This window comes from Salvelinus sp. IW2-2015, linkage group LG16, assembly GCF_002910315.2.
Source record: "Salvelinus sp. IW2-2015 linkage group LG16, ASM291031v2, whole genome shotgun sequence".
Lineage (NCBI taxonomy): Eukaryota > Metazoa > Chordata > Actinopteri > Salmoniformes > Salmonidae > Salvelinus > Salvelinus sp. IW2-2015.
In genome coordinates this window covers 3,825,805-3,842,304 of record NC_036856.1, presented here as the reverse complement: position 1 = coordinate 3,842,304, position 16,500 = coordinate 3,825,805, and the positions used below count along the sequence as shown (strand labels likewise).

At 43.7% G+C, this 16,500-nt stretch overlaps 1 protein-coding gene across 1 annotated transcript in view; it reads left to right on the top strand.

The window, feature by feature from the left end:
* Positions 1-16,500, top strand: part of LOC111975548 (receptor-type tyrosine-protein phosphatase S-like) — a 268,179-nt gene that overhangs the window by 169,000 nt on the left and 82,679 nt on the right. The window contains 5 exon segments of the mRNA XM_070447461.1: positions 3,215-3,325; positions 13,518-13,787; positions 13,948-14,529; positions 14,694-14,830; positions 15,031-15,175. Coding sequence (XP_070303562.1) covers positions 3,215-3,325; positions 13,518-13,787; positions 13,948-14,529; positions 14,694-14,830; positions 15,031-15,175 — 1,245 coding nt within the window.

Here is a 16,500-nt window from a genome sequence, read left to right as displayed (position 1 = left end):
TCCCCCACACACAGCAAAAAAACACCACCTGCGTTCTTGCAGGTAGACGGTTTCAGTTTGCCGTATGTGTTCGCCATGCCAGATAGGACTCCCCATTGGGGACGGGATGATCTGAAAGAGAGAMAATAAGAAAAAAAGACAGAAAATAAGAGAATTCTAAATGGGTCGAGTTTCAGAGTCTATGTTTTCAGAGTCTATGTCTCTCTATTTTGCACAGACTCTTAGCTAGAGATCATACTGTACATGGAAATTGAGGCAGGCAGTCAGAGTAAAGGTAGTAACATAACACAGTGCATTTGGAAAGTATTCAGACCCCTTGACTTTTTCCACATTTTGTAACGTTACAACCTTATTCTAAAATGGATTAAATCGTGTTTTCCCTCATCAATCTACACACAATACCTCATAATGACGAAGCAAAAACCGTTTTTAGAATTTTTTGCTCATTTATATATATTTTTTAAATGGAGATATCACATTTACATAAATATTCAGACCCTTTACTCAGTACTTTGTTAAAGCACCTTTGGCAGCGATTACAGTCTCGAGTCTTCTTGGGTATGACGCTACAATCTTGGCACACCTGTATTTGGGGAGTTTCTCCCATTCTTTTCTGCAGATCCTCTTAAACTCTATCAGGTTGGATGGGGAGCGTCGCTGCACACCTATTTTTCGGTCTCTCCAGAGATGTTAGATCGGGTTCAAGTCTGGCTCTGGCTGGGCCACTCAAGGACATTCAGAGACTTGTCCCTAAGCCACTCCTGCGTTGTCTTGTTTGTGTGCTTAGGGGTATTGTCCTGTTGGAAGGTGAACATTTGCCCCAGTCTGAGGTCCTGATCACTCTGGAGCAGGTTTTCATCAAGGATCTCTCTGTACTTTGCTCTGTTCATCTTTCCCTCGTTCCTGACTAGTCCCCCAGTCCCTGCCACTGAAAAAGATCCCCACAGCATGATGCTGCCACCACCATGCTTCACCATAGGGATGGTGCCAGGTTTCCTCCAGACGTGACGCTTGGCATTCAGGCCAAAGAGTTCAATCTTGGTTTCATCAGATCAGATCTTGTTTCTCATTGTCTGAGAGTCCTTTAGGTTCCTTGTGGCAAACACCAAGCGAGCTGTCGTGTCCCTTTTACTGAGGAGTTGCTTCCGTCTGGCCACTCTACCATAAAGGCCTGATTGGTGGAGTGCTGCAGAGGTGGTTGTCCTTCTGGAAGGTGCTCTCATCTCCACAGAGGAACTCTGAAGCTCTGTCAGAGTGACCATCAGGTTTATGGTCACCTCCCTGACCAAGGCCCTTCTCCCCCGATTTCTCAATTTGTCCAGGCAGCCAGCTCTAGTAAGATACTTGGTGGTTTCAAACTTCTTCCACTCTGTTCATGGGGACCTTCAATGCTGCAGACATTTTTTGGTACCCTTCCCCAGATCTGTGCCATCCTTAGACCTCATGGCTTATTTTTTGCTCTGACGTGCACTGTCAACTCTGGGACCTTATATAGACAGGCGTGTGCCTTTCCAAATCATGTCCAATCAATTGAATTTACCACAGGTGGACTCCAATCAAGTTGTAGAAACATCTCAAGGATGATCAATGGAAACAGGATGCACCTGAGCTCAAATTTGAGTCTCATATCAAAGGGTCTGAATACTGATGTAAATAAGGTATTTCTGTTTTTTATAATATTAAAAACCTGATTTCGCTTTGTCATTATGGGGTATTGTGTGTAAATTGATGAGGGGAAAAAAGTATTCAATCCATTTTAGAATAAGGCTGCAATGTAACAAAATGAGGAAAAGGTGAAGGGGTCTGAATACTTTCCGAATGCACTGTATATGGTCCGTTATAAACTGGGTGTTTCAATACCTGAATACTGATTGGCTGACATGGGTATGACAAAACATATATTTTTACTGCTCTAATTACTTTGGTAACTAGTATATAATAGCAATAAGGCACCTCGGGGGTTTGTGGTATATGGGCAATATACCACGGCTAAGGGCTGTATCCAGGCACTCCGCATTGCGTCGTGCTTAAGAACAGCCCTTGGCCGTGGTATATTGGCCATGTACCACACATCCTCGGGCGTTATTGCTTAATTATAGAGACCTATTTAGACCCAAGTGTTAGGGGGACCTTAACATGTTAGCTTTCTGCAGTGGTATGTCTGAATTACTTATTTTTTGAAGTGGTGGTGTATCTGACAAAGGAGCACAGGCACAGTGGCATATCGATGTGCCTTAGCTAAACGCTAACGAGCGCCGGTGCTGTTTGTCAGGGAGGCAGGGATGGCAATCTGTCAGCAGGCCGAGCCAGACCGAAATCCTAATGATATCATCAGGAGCAGCCGTCGTCGAGCGTTAACGAGGAATGATCTGACACCCATTGTTTCACCTCCTGTCTTCGATCTACTTCATTCTCCACACTGTTTACTTTGTTAGCTAGCGTTGGTCTTACTCGTCTGTAACCCATATTGAGACTTGTACACGGGGACTTGAACATGAAACTGGGGTTTGTTGGTCATCTCTATCTGGCATGTTCTAAGGTTGAAGAAGGTGTCCCTGTAGCCACGGATGCGGACATACACAATTAATTATCTCACTGTTAGCAATTATTCACTCTGTGGTGCAGCAGTGGGGATGGATATGCTGCACTAATTAGAGTGCTTCAGAGTTGCTCATTTCGGACATGAACTGATGAATCATATGTCTGGAGATCTTCCCATGACCCCCCCCCCCCCCCCCCCCCCCCCCCCCCCCCCCCCCCCCCCCCCCCACACACACGCACACACACACACTCTCCCTCAGTGAGTGCTATGTGAAGGGGGATCTGTCCATCCCCATTCAATCGTAACCTCTCAGCGTCTTGTCTATCATGCCACTGGCACCACTGGCACTCATGGATGTTTGAGGCGAAAAACATGTACAGGGATCTTTTCCATACACATTTAACAGCAAATTTAGTTTGACTTATTTAGTTCACCAATTTAATTATTTCATTTTTCGTGGGTTAGCGAGGCTAGTGGAAGGCAGTATGCATTAGTGTTAAGGAGAGAACCATTTTCAACGAAACGGGCTTGAGAAATTTATGAGGGATACTTTCCATTAAGAAGGTTTTTGACTCTCCTGCCATTATGGATTTACTAATCATTTTCTCCTCCTTCCTCTTCTTCTCTCTCTCTGTCTCTCTCTTTGTCTTTGTCGGGTGTTGTCTTTCCCAGGTGCCCTGCAGATTGAGAACAGCGAGGAGACGGACCAGGGGAAGTACGAGTGCGTGGCGTCTAACGTGGAAGGCGTGCGCTACTCATCCCCTGCTAACCTATATGTGCGAGGTAGGGTGCAACAAGGCGCCGGAGGCCAGAACACCTTCTACTACTTTGACGGAAATGGCTGCCAGAGGGCAGCTCAGTCTAAGTGCACTAGGAAGTCAAATTTTAAGAAATCGTGACCAAGGGGGACAATACAATTTCTTAACTTCGAATGGGGCACTATTGTGTATCATACAGTATTTGCAAGAAAAATCTGATTTATTTACATAATTCTTGTGGCATTGATACCAGTATTGTTCCTCATTAATGCTAATTTAACTTGCAGTGAAGAGTGTTGAACTGTATCCCACCATCTAACCCTCCTCYCTGTTATAATGCTCAATTCAAATTGGTGTCTTTTAATCTTGATATGCTCCCTTTCTGAAAGCCCCAAATACCCTAAAGAAGCAGATATACAAAATGTAGGCTTTTATGGTGACAAAGTATGTGGTCAGTAATTATTCAAGTAAGTGGGCGATAGTTGTAGTAGGCTTTTAATTCTGTTTACTGTCAAACGCCCATGCCATTCTCTAAGTTAATGGTCTTAAAGTGAGTGTCCAAGGAATGTTTCTGAATCGATTTTAAGTCACAGGAATATGACGGTAAGTCTGATTTTGATTGGGTGGCAAAGCCTACTGCAAACCAATCAACATTTTTAACCCCATTCTTCCTTTCAGATTGGGAAAAAAGGTTTGAGCTGCTGTACAATAAACGAAGGCAATGCCTACAGCACCACTAAAGTAGAAACATCCATTGCTAGTATTACGACATTACTATTTTGGCGTTTTGTCTTAACATATGTAATTTAGGTGCTATATTCTGAAATTGTGAAAATAGGAAGAACAATCAATCTGAGTAAACATGTCGTTTTCTTACAAAACAGGCGATGAAGACAAAAGTTACTCCCTACCACTAATGCTAAACGATAACGAATCCCTTGTGAGGCAGCTTTAATAAATTGAGGCAGATGCATTTTTAGGCATGTATTATTTAGTTTGTGCATATTTAAAAAAGATGCCTCACATATCTGCTCAGTTTGTACCCGCTGTGTACCAAATAACTTTGTTCCCACTAAATAATTCACTCCTCTTACATTATGAAATGGGTCAGGGAGCTGCCTTTTCATTATCGTTGTTATTATCATGCCCTCGGAAGGAGCGACTTACCAGGGAGTTAAAAATCCTAAAGCAATAATACCGTTCCTCTAGTAGAGGTCCATCTCCAGTTGCCGTACAGTCTAGATGTGATGCTGTGGCACTCTGAGTCAAGCAGTTAACCTCCACACGCTTATGTCCTGTGTGGCAGAATAGAAGACCCACGGTAATCTAAGTGAAGAGCTCCATCGACGTAATAAACAGAAAACAATTGGCAACATTTTGTAATCTTAGAATCTGAATGCAAAGAGTTCTAGAGTCAAAATATATATAATGTCCTCAGACCAAGTTTAGTTCCAGTAACTGGTGCAGTCCCCAAAAGCAACAGCACCTTTTTAGGATGGTCTCTACATATGATCTGTATCCAGTGGCACAAGTTGTGCCTAGATTGTGTCGATTGTCTCTTTTTGGTTTTAATTTGTCATTCAATTCTGAAATTTGATGTTGACTAGTATGTTTTGTTCACAAATCAAATTGCACTTAAAATTAGCAGCTCCAGTAGGGATCAAACCTCAAATGAACATTACTCTACAGTTGTATACAGTACTTGATTATAAGACTGTAGGCACAGACCATCCAAAAATCAAGCCATTGTCAAAATGTCACTTTTTGGCTTGCTTATAACCACCTGGTTGAAGTAAATATCTTAATACTGTAGCTGCTAATTTGAGCACAAACTGTGTCCTTCTATTGGTTGTTTTCTTTTTTACTTTTTTTACTTTTTTTTCTCTTTATTTTGTTTCGTTCTCTAATGAAAGCAAATTCGGCCACCATGGGAACTCTCTAGGTGGCTAAGGAGCTTGTGTGAATTTTGATAATGATGATGCGCTTGATTTTACTCCAGTGGCGGCCCATTTTTCCTAACAGACGACAGCGCGGCCACTGGGGTGAATCTGATTGTTTTGGGTTAAAGCTTATTTTAAGGGGCCAGGCAAGTTTCTTAAAGACGGATGTCACTGATAGCAGAGACAGAGAGCCGAGGGAAAACCTAAAACTAGAAATGTAGCTGCAGCTAAACGCCTTGAGGTGGCTTTTTTTACTCTCTCTGTGTTTCCCCTATTTTTCTCTTCTCCTCATGTCATTGTGTTCTGCATCAACCCCTTTACATCCCTCAGAGCTTCGAGAAGGTTGGTGTGTTTTTCCTTTTTTCCTTTTTTTACCCACATAAAAAAAACATGTTGATCACTATATTTATCTATTACAAAGCTCGATTCATTACTAATTTGATGAAATCCTAAACAATTTGTATCAAAAATGCTAAATACTTATGAAGGACAATTTTCTTTATTCTTTATTCAAAAGAAGAAATTATTAAAAGAAACCTGCTTAGTTCGGGTTTTGTTTCCTTACTTTTAAGTTTGCATTGTGGGGCCTTTTCTCGTTTGCATCCTTTGGTATTGCTTCTGCTCTGAAAGCTTTCTTGCACTTGTTTCTCATGGACACCCAGCACTTGGAAATAACAGGGCCTGATGCATGATGGGAGAATGTAACTACGCTTGCATGCCTAAACAGAATTCCTTTGGGCGTTTTCTTTTCTTTCTGCATTCTTTCCTGTGTTTTTTTGTCAATTTGTTTCTCTCTACTTCTTCTGTTACCCACCCACTGTTTACCTAATTGAGACCTTAGTTGGCTTCTTCTTTTAGTTAGTCCTTTTGTGTAGTGGCGTTAGTGTCGTGTTTGTTCCTTAGTTTTGTTCTGTTTTTGAACTTTCCTTTCCTTAAAATGTATGTGTTATTCGTGGTTCTTTTGTTTGCGGTTGTTAGTTTTTTTCCCTCAGTAAAGCTGCTGCTTCTTGAGTCCCTACATGAATTTTAATGCTAGATAAAATAATATGTGTGTATACAGCCAGTGTTCCTGTCATCATGTTTAAAGTAATCCATTATGAATACATCAAACCTGATTGGTCTAGATTGGGTTCAGTGGACATTTTTGCATTTTACAGTATCAAGAAGATCAATATCAATATAATGACTCCTGCACGGGTGCAGGGGTGTTTTTTATTTTCCAATGGCGGTAATCAGACACGATTGGTTCGTTGGCTGACTGTCGTTGTCCTTCAGCAGTCGGCAGACTCAATCAAACTCCGCTTTACTATTAATTCAGTCGCCTTTTCGACATCGCATGTCTGAATTGATTTTCAGATTGATGCAAGGCGGGTAATGAAGGTTCTCAAATTGGACAAAAACAAATACGGAGCGGTTTGGTTTTTGATGCGTTTGCTTTATAATCCCGGTCTAATGGTGAGGAGAAGGCGCCAAATTAATTGCAGACCAATGCGAGCACCATTCGTTCACTGCTTCCAAATTGAGTGTCTTGAATCTAGCTTCCCATCAGTTTTCGAAGGAGTTTTCAGCATAATGTGTTGCTGTTGGTGTGTGCTAGTTTTGAAGCAGCAGATATTAAGCTGAATCAGAGCCAGATCTGTATTAAATCTCATGTCACCCACTGCAGTAAACTTGCACGGCTCCAGAGCGCTTGTGAATACATTACATAGATTTTGGGCAAAAGCCGGGTTGTTGGGCGACGGAATTACATGAGGTTCAACAAGTTTGTTCTATCAGGCATATCACTCATTCAKGCAGAAAAGATCGCAGACTTGCTCACGACTTCCCGTATCTAACTCCTCTGAGAGCTATGATCATTTCTCTCTCTTTATGGATCTCCTGAGGATTAGGTCCAAGAATATGAGCTCTGTATATTGGTAAAAGTGGCCCTGCTCTGGGTCTGCGAAAGCATGTCCAGAGCCGTGTTGCGTTCCAACTGCGACAAAATAGTCCCTTTAAAATTGACGCAGAGTGGAGAGCTGCACTCTCCCCTGGGCATGAGTGCCCATGTGGGCCGAGCATGTAGGCTGCCTAAGAGAGACACAGGTTCACCCCTTTGCCTGTACCCTCGCCAACGCGAAAGCGGAAGAATAAATAATGAAACACATCGCCCCTGCCATGTCTCCATGGACTTGGTTATTGGCTTTAGTTCTTAGTTTTGTAGTTGTATTCGCCCATGTATTCACCCATGGACATGGTCCTGTACCGCATTAATGACACACTGTAACACATCCTAACACCAATATGGGCAGTGGAACCACCAAGTTGCAGTTGAGGGTTAATGACATCTCACAATAGTCGACCCACACACTGCTCTGCTGCTGCTCTCAACACGTGTGGTCTCTTTTGTGTCTCCTCTCTCCTCGCCCGTCTCTCTTTAGACTCGACTAAGCCAATACTCCCTTTTGAAATCCTCCGTCTCAACGCCGTTCAGCGAGACAGTTCATTAGGCAAATGTACATAATCATCTCTTTTGAGCCCTCACTCGTCGCCGACACACATGAGGGGTTTGTCGGCTCCCACTGTACCTGGCACCAATGAATGATAAAAAGACACTCTATTAGCAATTGTACCAATTGAAGCCTTGCATACCGCAGGCTTGATATCCTCCCATTATTGTCCTCCCACAATCGAGTCCTTAAAACATGATCCCAACGAAGGAAACTTAACAAGTGAGCCCAGAAGACTTGGGCAACGATTACATTTCGGTCGATTTTTTTGCAGACCTATATTGATATCTATATATATATATATATTATTGTAGTAGGTCTGTAATTAGTGTCTGGAGAAATATAATAAAAACATTGTCAGTGATGCAGGAAGACTGTGCTGTGATGACTGCATGTGAATGTTTGCACCCCTACTATGATGCCTGCCTTGTTTTGAATGTGCTTGCATGTCCTGCTGTGCATTTGTGTGTAACTGTTGGGAAAGAAAGCTAGATTACACCTTATTTTCTCGCTGGCCAAAGTGGAAGCCAGCCATTGCTAAGTAGATGTTTGTTTGAAGGAGTCCTGGAGATGATAGGCCYYCTCAAAACCGCACATATCTGTATCCTTGGAGCCCTGTATGAATTAAGAAATGCATCTTTTTTGGTCACAAAACAGGGAACAATTTACTCTCTATTTGGACCAAATGTATATCATTTTTCCAATCTGACTAATTCACCACAAAGCTGAGACATATCTGCAGTATYGTTTGGCTGCTTGTCTACCTGTAAGACAATGGAAAAGTGAGGCACTATACAATCTTCTGAGCCTACTCTTTGCTATTATCAGATATCCAGCCAGGATTTCTGTCAGTATACCTTATGTAATAATATCCATTTTGATGAGCCACCCATAGAGACTATTTAGCATTGCCACAGCCAAGGTGTGTTAATACGGACGGCCCCTGTGGTTTCTATGTAAATGTGCTCGGCCTCACTCCACGAGTGTAACTAAAGGATCTCCATATCATGCCTGTGTCCTCAGGCACCAAGAGGGTGTAATCTCAGCTTCAAGGTGACACTAAAGGCTGCACATTATTTTGGCTTACCCCTTCATTTTGGGGCAGGACAGACTGCCTCACCAAAATGGCCGATAATGTCCGCCTTCTTCTGACCTCCGTTTTGGCACTGAACTCCTTCCACGTACCGCCCACTTAGAGTTACCGCAGTACTCTGGCGTTCTCTCTTGACTGCTCCTTCACCTTCGTCCACTGTAAAGACCTTTTGAGTTGTCTTTCTCTCCACATTGGGGCTTTGAAATAGGATTATCTATTTGTTACCGAGTCAAAATGAGTGGTCTATTATTCTCTCCATTCTATATGGGCCGGTTGGGCTCCTGGTCTTTGTGAATGAGGAGACGTGTCAATGCAATTGGGATTCTTTTTTTTAGCTGGGTTTGCGTTTCTAAAGGGTAGCATCGCAAAGAAAGAGCAGCACTCACCACATCAAACAGTCTTGTCTGCTCGGTAGAGCTCACAGAGCCAGGTGAGCTCTACCACTCTATCACTTATATTATTTTGTATACAGTACTATATCAAGGTAATGGTAGTGGGCGAGGCATTGGCTAGAGATACAAATGTCGACCAGTAACAGCATACTGAGGGGCCCAGCTCCCAATTCCTCTGCCACTGTCACCCATCTCAAGATGAATAGGATTTAACGAAGCTGCGTTTATTGTCAACCAATGATGCTCTGTTTAAACAGATATTCTGGAGACATTCTGAGGGTAAAATTGATCAGAATTCATTCGAGGCTACATAAATGCATAGGGTTAGAAGTTAGATGATTGTTCCCTTGACGCATGCTTGAAAGATTTTAATGGAGGTTGGTGTACCATTTATTCCAGGGGCGAGATTTATATGACAGAAAACAGTAGGGCCTTCGAAGTGCAGGTAGCCAAAGGTGAAGGGTTAGATTTTTTTCCTCTGTTAAAGCCTCATTCACTCAACCACCAATGCTCCCGGTCCATTGGCTGACCCTCGCCCCAAGGGAGAGAACAGCACTGTCAAAACCAAAACTGGTATTCTCTTATTCGAATGTCCATACAATTCATCCTGATTGGACTTCCCTTAAAAATAGACTTCTTTGATATTCAAGTGTTTGGAATTTGATCTATGTAAGTCAAATATAAAAGTGTCCGTAAGTCCTCTATTTGCCTTAGAACCCCCCCAAAACCCAAGTTCCAAAACATCCAATGGTCTTGATAGAGAGCCTTGAGGAACACACATGCATACTGTGATATTGTGTATGCTATTAAGACTGGTTTGTGGATTTTAAGTTGGATTTCCTTTCTTTGATTTTGCGTGTATGTGTCCCCACACCATGCCAGATTGGGAATGGCATGCTTCGATGGGCTTGGGTGACATGGTTGGACTGTACTGGTTCTCTTGTGTCGGACCTGGTGGATGGAAGGATGCCTGACTGTTGTCTGTTACTCATGCCATAGTCACGACCATGCATGTCCGTGTGAGGAATGGGTTGCCCTTTCACCTTTGTTCTTCAATAAGCACTTTTTGGGGAGGGATTAGAATAAGGCTATGGCTTTTTTGGTTGAATACTTTACTCGAAGTGCACTACAAAACGGCTGCCATAAGAGTGACATCATACCTACCATAACAGGACAGGACAGGGATCATGACAAAAATGATAACAGATAAGACATTGTTCTGACTTGTCTGATTGTTGTAACATCTGAAAGATGTTGAAACTACACTCTCCTGCCTATTAACAGAGTTATATTCGTTGATATAAATGGAGGGCTGGTTGTGATTCAGCCATGACCTGTTATGAAATAAATTATGTCATGCCACCGTTTTACTAGCATTGTGATTGTCACTTCTTGTGAATATGGTGCCCACTTTCTTTTCGTTTTTGGAAATAGGAGCCAATTCTGGAAATAGTTGTGTTTATCTAAAATGTGTCTAAAAAGGTTTTATGGTTTATTTGGTGTCTTTTTGACATGATGCAATTTGAGTTGCCATTTTACTATGAGTAAACACAAAGTATTTTACATAATGTTATCTTAAAAGGACATTTGTAGGAACCACTAGCTAACTTCTACTTCATCTGAATAGAGCCTCAAGGTTGGATTGTGAAATTCTGAGACAGTAACTGGAACAATTGACATTGTCAGTGAATTAGAGGTATTTTGTAAGGTACTCCGGGAGAGCAGTGGTGTGGGTGTATAAGATAATATGATTATCGGCCAATGGGGACCATAGAAGGTCACCATTCATCTTCAACTCAATCAGAACAAGTCATGTGAATAAATGCTTTATTAGTCATTTTACACATACAGTAAAAAGCGATACGCCTCCATGATTCTGTGACCAATCAATTGTGGTTGATTCCGTAGTTCAGATTCTCGTAAAAAGTAGTAGAGATGAACATTTCTTGGGTGTCTCTTTGTGCACAAGCTTGGTTTATGTATTATAGATCCCAGCCCAGAGTTCCTTTATTGATATGCACACTCGGTAGTGTACACAAACAGGTAAATCATTTTAGAAGGAGTGTGCTGTAAGCTGATTGGTGCTCTCCCTCGTGGAAAAACAACCAAGGTTATCCAATATTACTATCGAATGAATCCCATTTGGATCGACACAGTGTGTTTGAAATGCCATTTTTCCTCTATGCCCCATCTTCCCCCCCTAACCTTTGTGCACCCCTGGTTTTGTTGGCAACAAGCTGGGGGATGGGGGGGGGGCAGTTGAATCTCTGATTTGAAGCCCCAGTGTGCGAGACCTTGAACCCACTTTGAGCAATGTTTTTGTTTACTTTGGCCAGAATCACAGTCTCCTTACTCTATCCCACTTCCGCCCCTCTCCCCTCCTACCTTCCCCTACCCTCTCCCCTCCCTCTGCGTACAGTACGTCCTTGTGCCCATCAGTGTCTTGTCTGTCTGTCCCTTCAGTCTGCTGTCTTGCTGCTTGGGTCTGTTCTGTTCTGCCTCGTGTCCCGTCTCCTTGTCCTCTCCGTCTGTCTGTCTGTCTCTAAGTCTGAGTCTCACCCCTTACATAATCACATCATTTTTTTTTTTTACGTCTCTCTCTCTCTCGCTCTCCCTCTCGACCGGAGTCCCATAGCCTCATACACTGTCACGCACACAAATAGGCACACACATACGCATAGCATTACATCACACATATCACAAACAATCACACACATGTCGATATGCTATGCATACTCGCATAAACCCAAACTATTACCCAACTCAACCCTCTCCCCTCTCGCAATCCCATGATCAACTTCCTCTGACCATTCAACCTACGGCCAATTCTCTCCCATCCTAGACGTCCATTGTGCTGTACCTTTTCTCCAGCTCTTCCTTTGCCTCCTGTCGGGTTTCTTTCTTGACTTCTTTTACTATCTGTGATAGTTCCTCTCTAGCTACAACTGCTACAGCTATCTCTTTATGTCCTCTTATAAACACACTACCTGTTCCTCTCTATACTTATTTTGTGTTACTTCTGCCAGGATGCGATGTGACAAGTGCCAACTGTCACATTAGGTCACATTGCCCCCCCCCCCCCCCCCCCCAAAAAAAGAAGCTTACACAGTATTGAAGTGGGTTTCCCCCCTCCCTCCTCCCACCCCTCCCTCTCCTTTTGTTCTCTCTCTCTGTCTCTATTCCTTGCGCGCGCTATCCTATATCTGATATTCTCTTTTCCTCTCCAATCGTCTTTGTCTGGGCATGCTAGCAACCTTTAAGTTATATTCCTCAATGCATTTGATCTCAATTTTATATCTGGTTTTGTTACTTATCATTTAATCCTTGGTTTACCTCAATCTATTATGCATGCTGTCTGTGGGACTGATAGTTGCATCTATCAATGGAACCGTGTCAGATCTTAAAAAGGCTTTGTCCAGTGGATCTACCCTAAAACACAAAAATCTGATTAAAGTTTCTCATCATTAGCCATAGCTAGCAGGTACCATTAGGACTAAGAGCACGAGCCTGTTTATCAATCAGGTGCATGAGGCCCCAACTCGAACTATAATCACTCTATCCATAGAATAAATGCAATGGGAGAAATGTCTTAGGGAAGGTCTCAATTGCATACTCCTCGCATCCTCTCTCCTCTTTCCTTGTCTCCTTCTCAAAACCCATTGGAGGAGAAGGTCAGCGTGGAGAGAGCTCTGGCTTTCTCATCCTATGGGTTTTGAGAAGGAGACAAGGAGCGAGGACGAGAGGAGTATGCAATTGAGATCTTCCTTTATTCTTCCTTTGTCGTGGGAGGGCCTATAATGGCCAACTTCCTGGTTTGCTGTGAGTGGCTTTGAGGACAGGAAGTTCCTGTTTACTGTATGGCATCGATCATACAGTACTCCCTCAAATATTATACTCTGTCTTCATGGGTGTTAACTCCACGTTGTAGATGCATATTCTGTCAGTAGGTCAGTTTTCAAAGATGAGAAACTCATAATAGATTTTTGTGTCTTTAATTGTGCCGTGATGGGTCAAATTTTGGTAAATGGAACCTTGTTGCTATGAATCGTTGCTTTAATGTCAATCTATATTGTTGTTGAAGCAGTTCTTGTTAGTTTAGTATTTTTTTGTTACTTTGGAAAGTATGTACTCGAAGAACGTACTAGATTTAGTTGATTTAGTTGTCATGCACCGTGTTGATCTCTGTTGATGTAACGGATGCCGTTGAAAGGGTCAATTTTCATCGGCCGGTCTTGTTACCTCTTTTTCTCTCTCTTTTTGACTCCCTCCCTCCACCTCTTCCCTCCCTCCTTCCCACTCCCAGTCCGGCGCGTGCCCCCTCGCTTCTCCATCCCGCCGACCAGTCACGAGATCATGCCAGGTGGCAGTGTGAACATCACCTGCGTGGCGGTAGGGTCGCCCATGCCCTACGTCAAATGGATGCTCAACTCGGAGGACCTGACGCCGGAGGACGAGATGCCGGTAGGCCGGAACGTTCTGGAGCTCAACAGCGTGCGAGAGTCGGCCAACTACACATGTGTGGCCATGAGCAGTCTGGGCATCATCGAGGCTGTCGCGCAGATCACAGTCAAGTGTAAGAGGGGGCACAGGGATTCATCTAGGCTACTACTACTACTGCTTTGGTCGGGCAAAACCAGCATGGAGATGTGTTATGAGGTGTCGTCTTTATGATAATTCTATGTTTGCATCTAAAAGTCCCTCTTCACCCCTCCCTCCCCACCTGACCCCCACAGCCCTGCCCAAGCCCCCAGGCATACCCATGGTGACCGAGACCACGGCCACCAGCGTCACCATCACCTGGGACTCGGGCAACCCGGACCCTGTGTCCTATTACATCATCCAGTACCGCGCCAAGTCTCCTGACAGCAAGTTTGAGACCATGGACGGCATCACTACCACGCGATACAGCATCGGAGGTCTTTACCCCAACACAGAGTATGAGATCCGCGTTTCGGCCTTCAACACGATCGGCCAGGGCCCCCCCAGTGAGCCGGTGGAGACCCGTACCGGGGAACAAGCCCCGGCCAGTCCGCCCCGCAACATCCAGGCCCGGATCATCTCCCAGAACACCATGATGGTCCGCTGGGACGAGCCTGAGGAGCCCAACGGGCAGATCAAAGGGTACCGGGTGTACTACACCATGGACCCATCCCAGCTCATGAGCCTATGGCAGATCCATAATGTCCAGGATAGCATCATCACCACCATCCAGAGCCTGGTGGCGTCTGAGACCTACACCATCCGTGTCCTGGCCTTTACATCGGTGGGCGACGGGCCCTTCTCTGACCCCATCCACGTCAAAGTGCTGCAAGGAGGTTAGGGTTCTGGGTTCAACCCTTCCTATCAACATGTCTGTGTGTTCTCACTAGGGATGAATGCATACCACAAGTGATCCATTACGATCCTGTACTGTAGAAAGGAAAGAAGGTTCACTGCAATGATCACTGTCACTAATTAAATGTATCTTTGACTATCTTAGTCCCCGGACAGCCAACAAAGTTCCAGGTCGGCGCTGTGTCCGACACAAGCATCGAGTTGACCTGGGAACCTGCCTTTGAGAAGGAAGGAATCATCAACTTTGAGCTTCGGTACAAAGAGGGCAGTTTTGGCAGCCAGGTAAGATATTGTTGTCCATTGTTTAAAGCTATGGGAAGATTGTTGACCAATCTTTTGCCTTTAAGTACTCTTGAACACCCTATCTGAGGAAAGGTGGTCAAACAAGGTTAAAAAAGGAACAAACATAAGGTACATTGAACTGAAGTGATATTTAATGTCCGTCAAAAGCATGCCTCACTCCCTCTGTTCTCCACCAACAGGTGACCAAAACCTTTGGCCCCACTGCCTCATACGTCGTTGAGGGTCTGCGAGCAAACACAGAGTACTACTTCTCTCTGGCTGCCATTTCCAACAAAGGCATTGGAGCCTTCACCAACGAAATATCCCAGAAAACCTCGCAAGCCAGTATGTAGCCCTTTTGCTCTCTTTTCCATGTACTCTGTGTGGGGTGTGGGCGGGTGGTAGGATTCTGAGGTGCAGAGGTTAACAATGTGTTTGTGTCTTCTGGGGACCTTTAATCATGCAGATATTTTGTGAGGACATGAACTCTCTTCCTGGCTCCAGGCTAGAACCATGGAATTAAAGGAAGCGTATCTGTTATTGCCTTGATGTCGAAGTTCTCATCACCTTTGAACTGTGAATGTGTTTTATGAGGCCAAACTCAGGGTTCAAAACTGATTCAGTTTTGCAATGTCTTTCTTGATTCAATACTATGCAGGTCATCTTTTGAAAACATGTGATTTAATGCTTTGTGAATGACCAATGATGTTTTCTCCCAAAGACTTCAACCTGACAACAATAACTTTACGTTTGCCTCATGAACATGACATACACTCTGTACGATATGCTGTTCTTCTGGAGGATAGGGTTGTGTTCGGTAATGCAAAAAAGTTGTGAGTACTGTATTCACAGTCGTTTATGGCTTTTAACCGCTTTTAACCTTTTGATTTGATTATTTTCTAACCTGGGTTTAAACTGTATGTCATGGTGCTAACTATGATGCAGTTTATCCTACATTGTCAAACAAACCGGTCAATGTGGACAGACAACGTTTTGCAGTTTCTTTGGTTTTGCAGTTGGTTTTCCTTTGTCAACAGCAAGTGCACTTTAACCCATGTGACTGAGACATAAAAAATGTCTAACTCCCCAGTGACTGCCATGGCTTTCTGCTGAACCGTCAGTAGACAGGGGAGAGGGAGGGTGTAGACGGGTGGGTGTAGGAATCTGAAGACAGGCAGCAAAACCATCCAATCACAAGCCTTTACTGTTCCTCAGCAGCCCCACCTTGCAAATGAATTCCAGCCGGTCAACTCAGGAGTGGCCTGTACATTTTTTACCCAGATGCCAGGAACACATCTAAATAATGGAACCGCTGCTTGCTAAAAATAGTCCCAAACAAGTGACATCATGGTAACCAGTAGGTGCAGAAGATGGAATACAAATATTCAATGCGGGTTGAGGAATGTGGAGCTGTTAGGACATTACATGTACAATCTCCTGTAAGTCTCCAGACTTCCTTAGGGGTTACACACTGTATCCAAAGATTTAGATATGAGTTATGTGTTGAGGTTTAAGGCTTTATCTCCAAAGAACTCAGACAATGTATCTGGATTTGCTTACATTGTGGATGGATCAGGGCAGCCTTTGTGCAATTTGGACATTTCTGCAGGGTAGTAAGTTAATATAGATAAATTGCACAGATCAATGAGCATTGCTCAAATATGTGGATT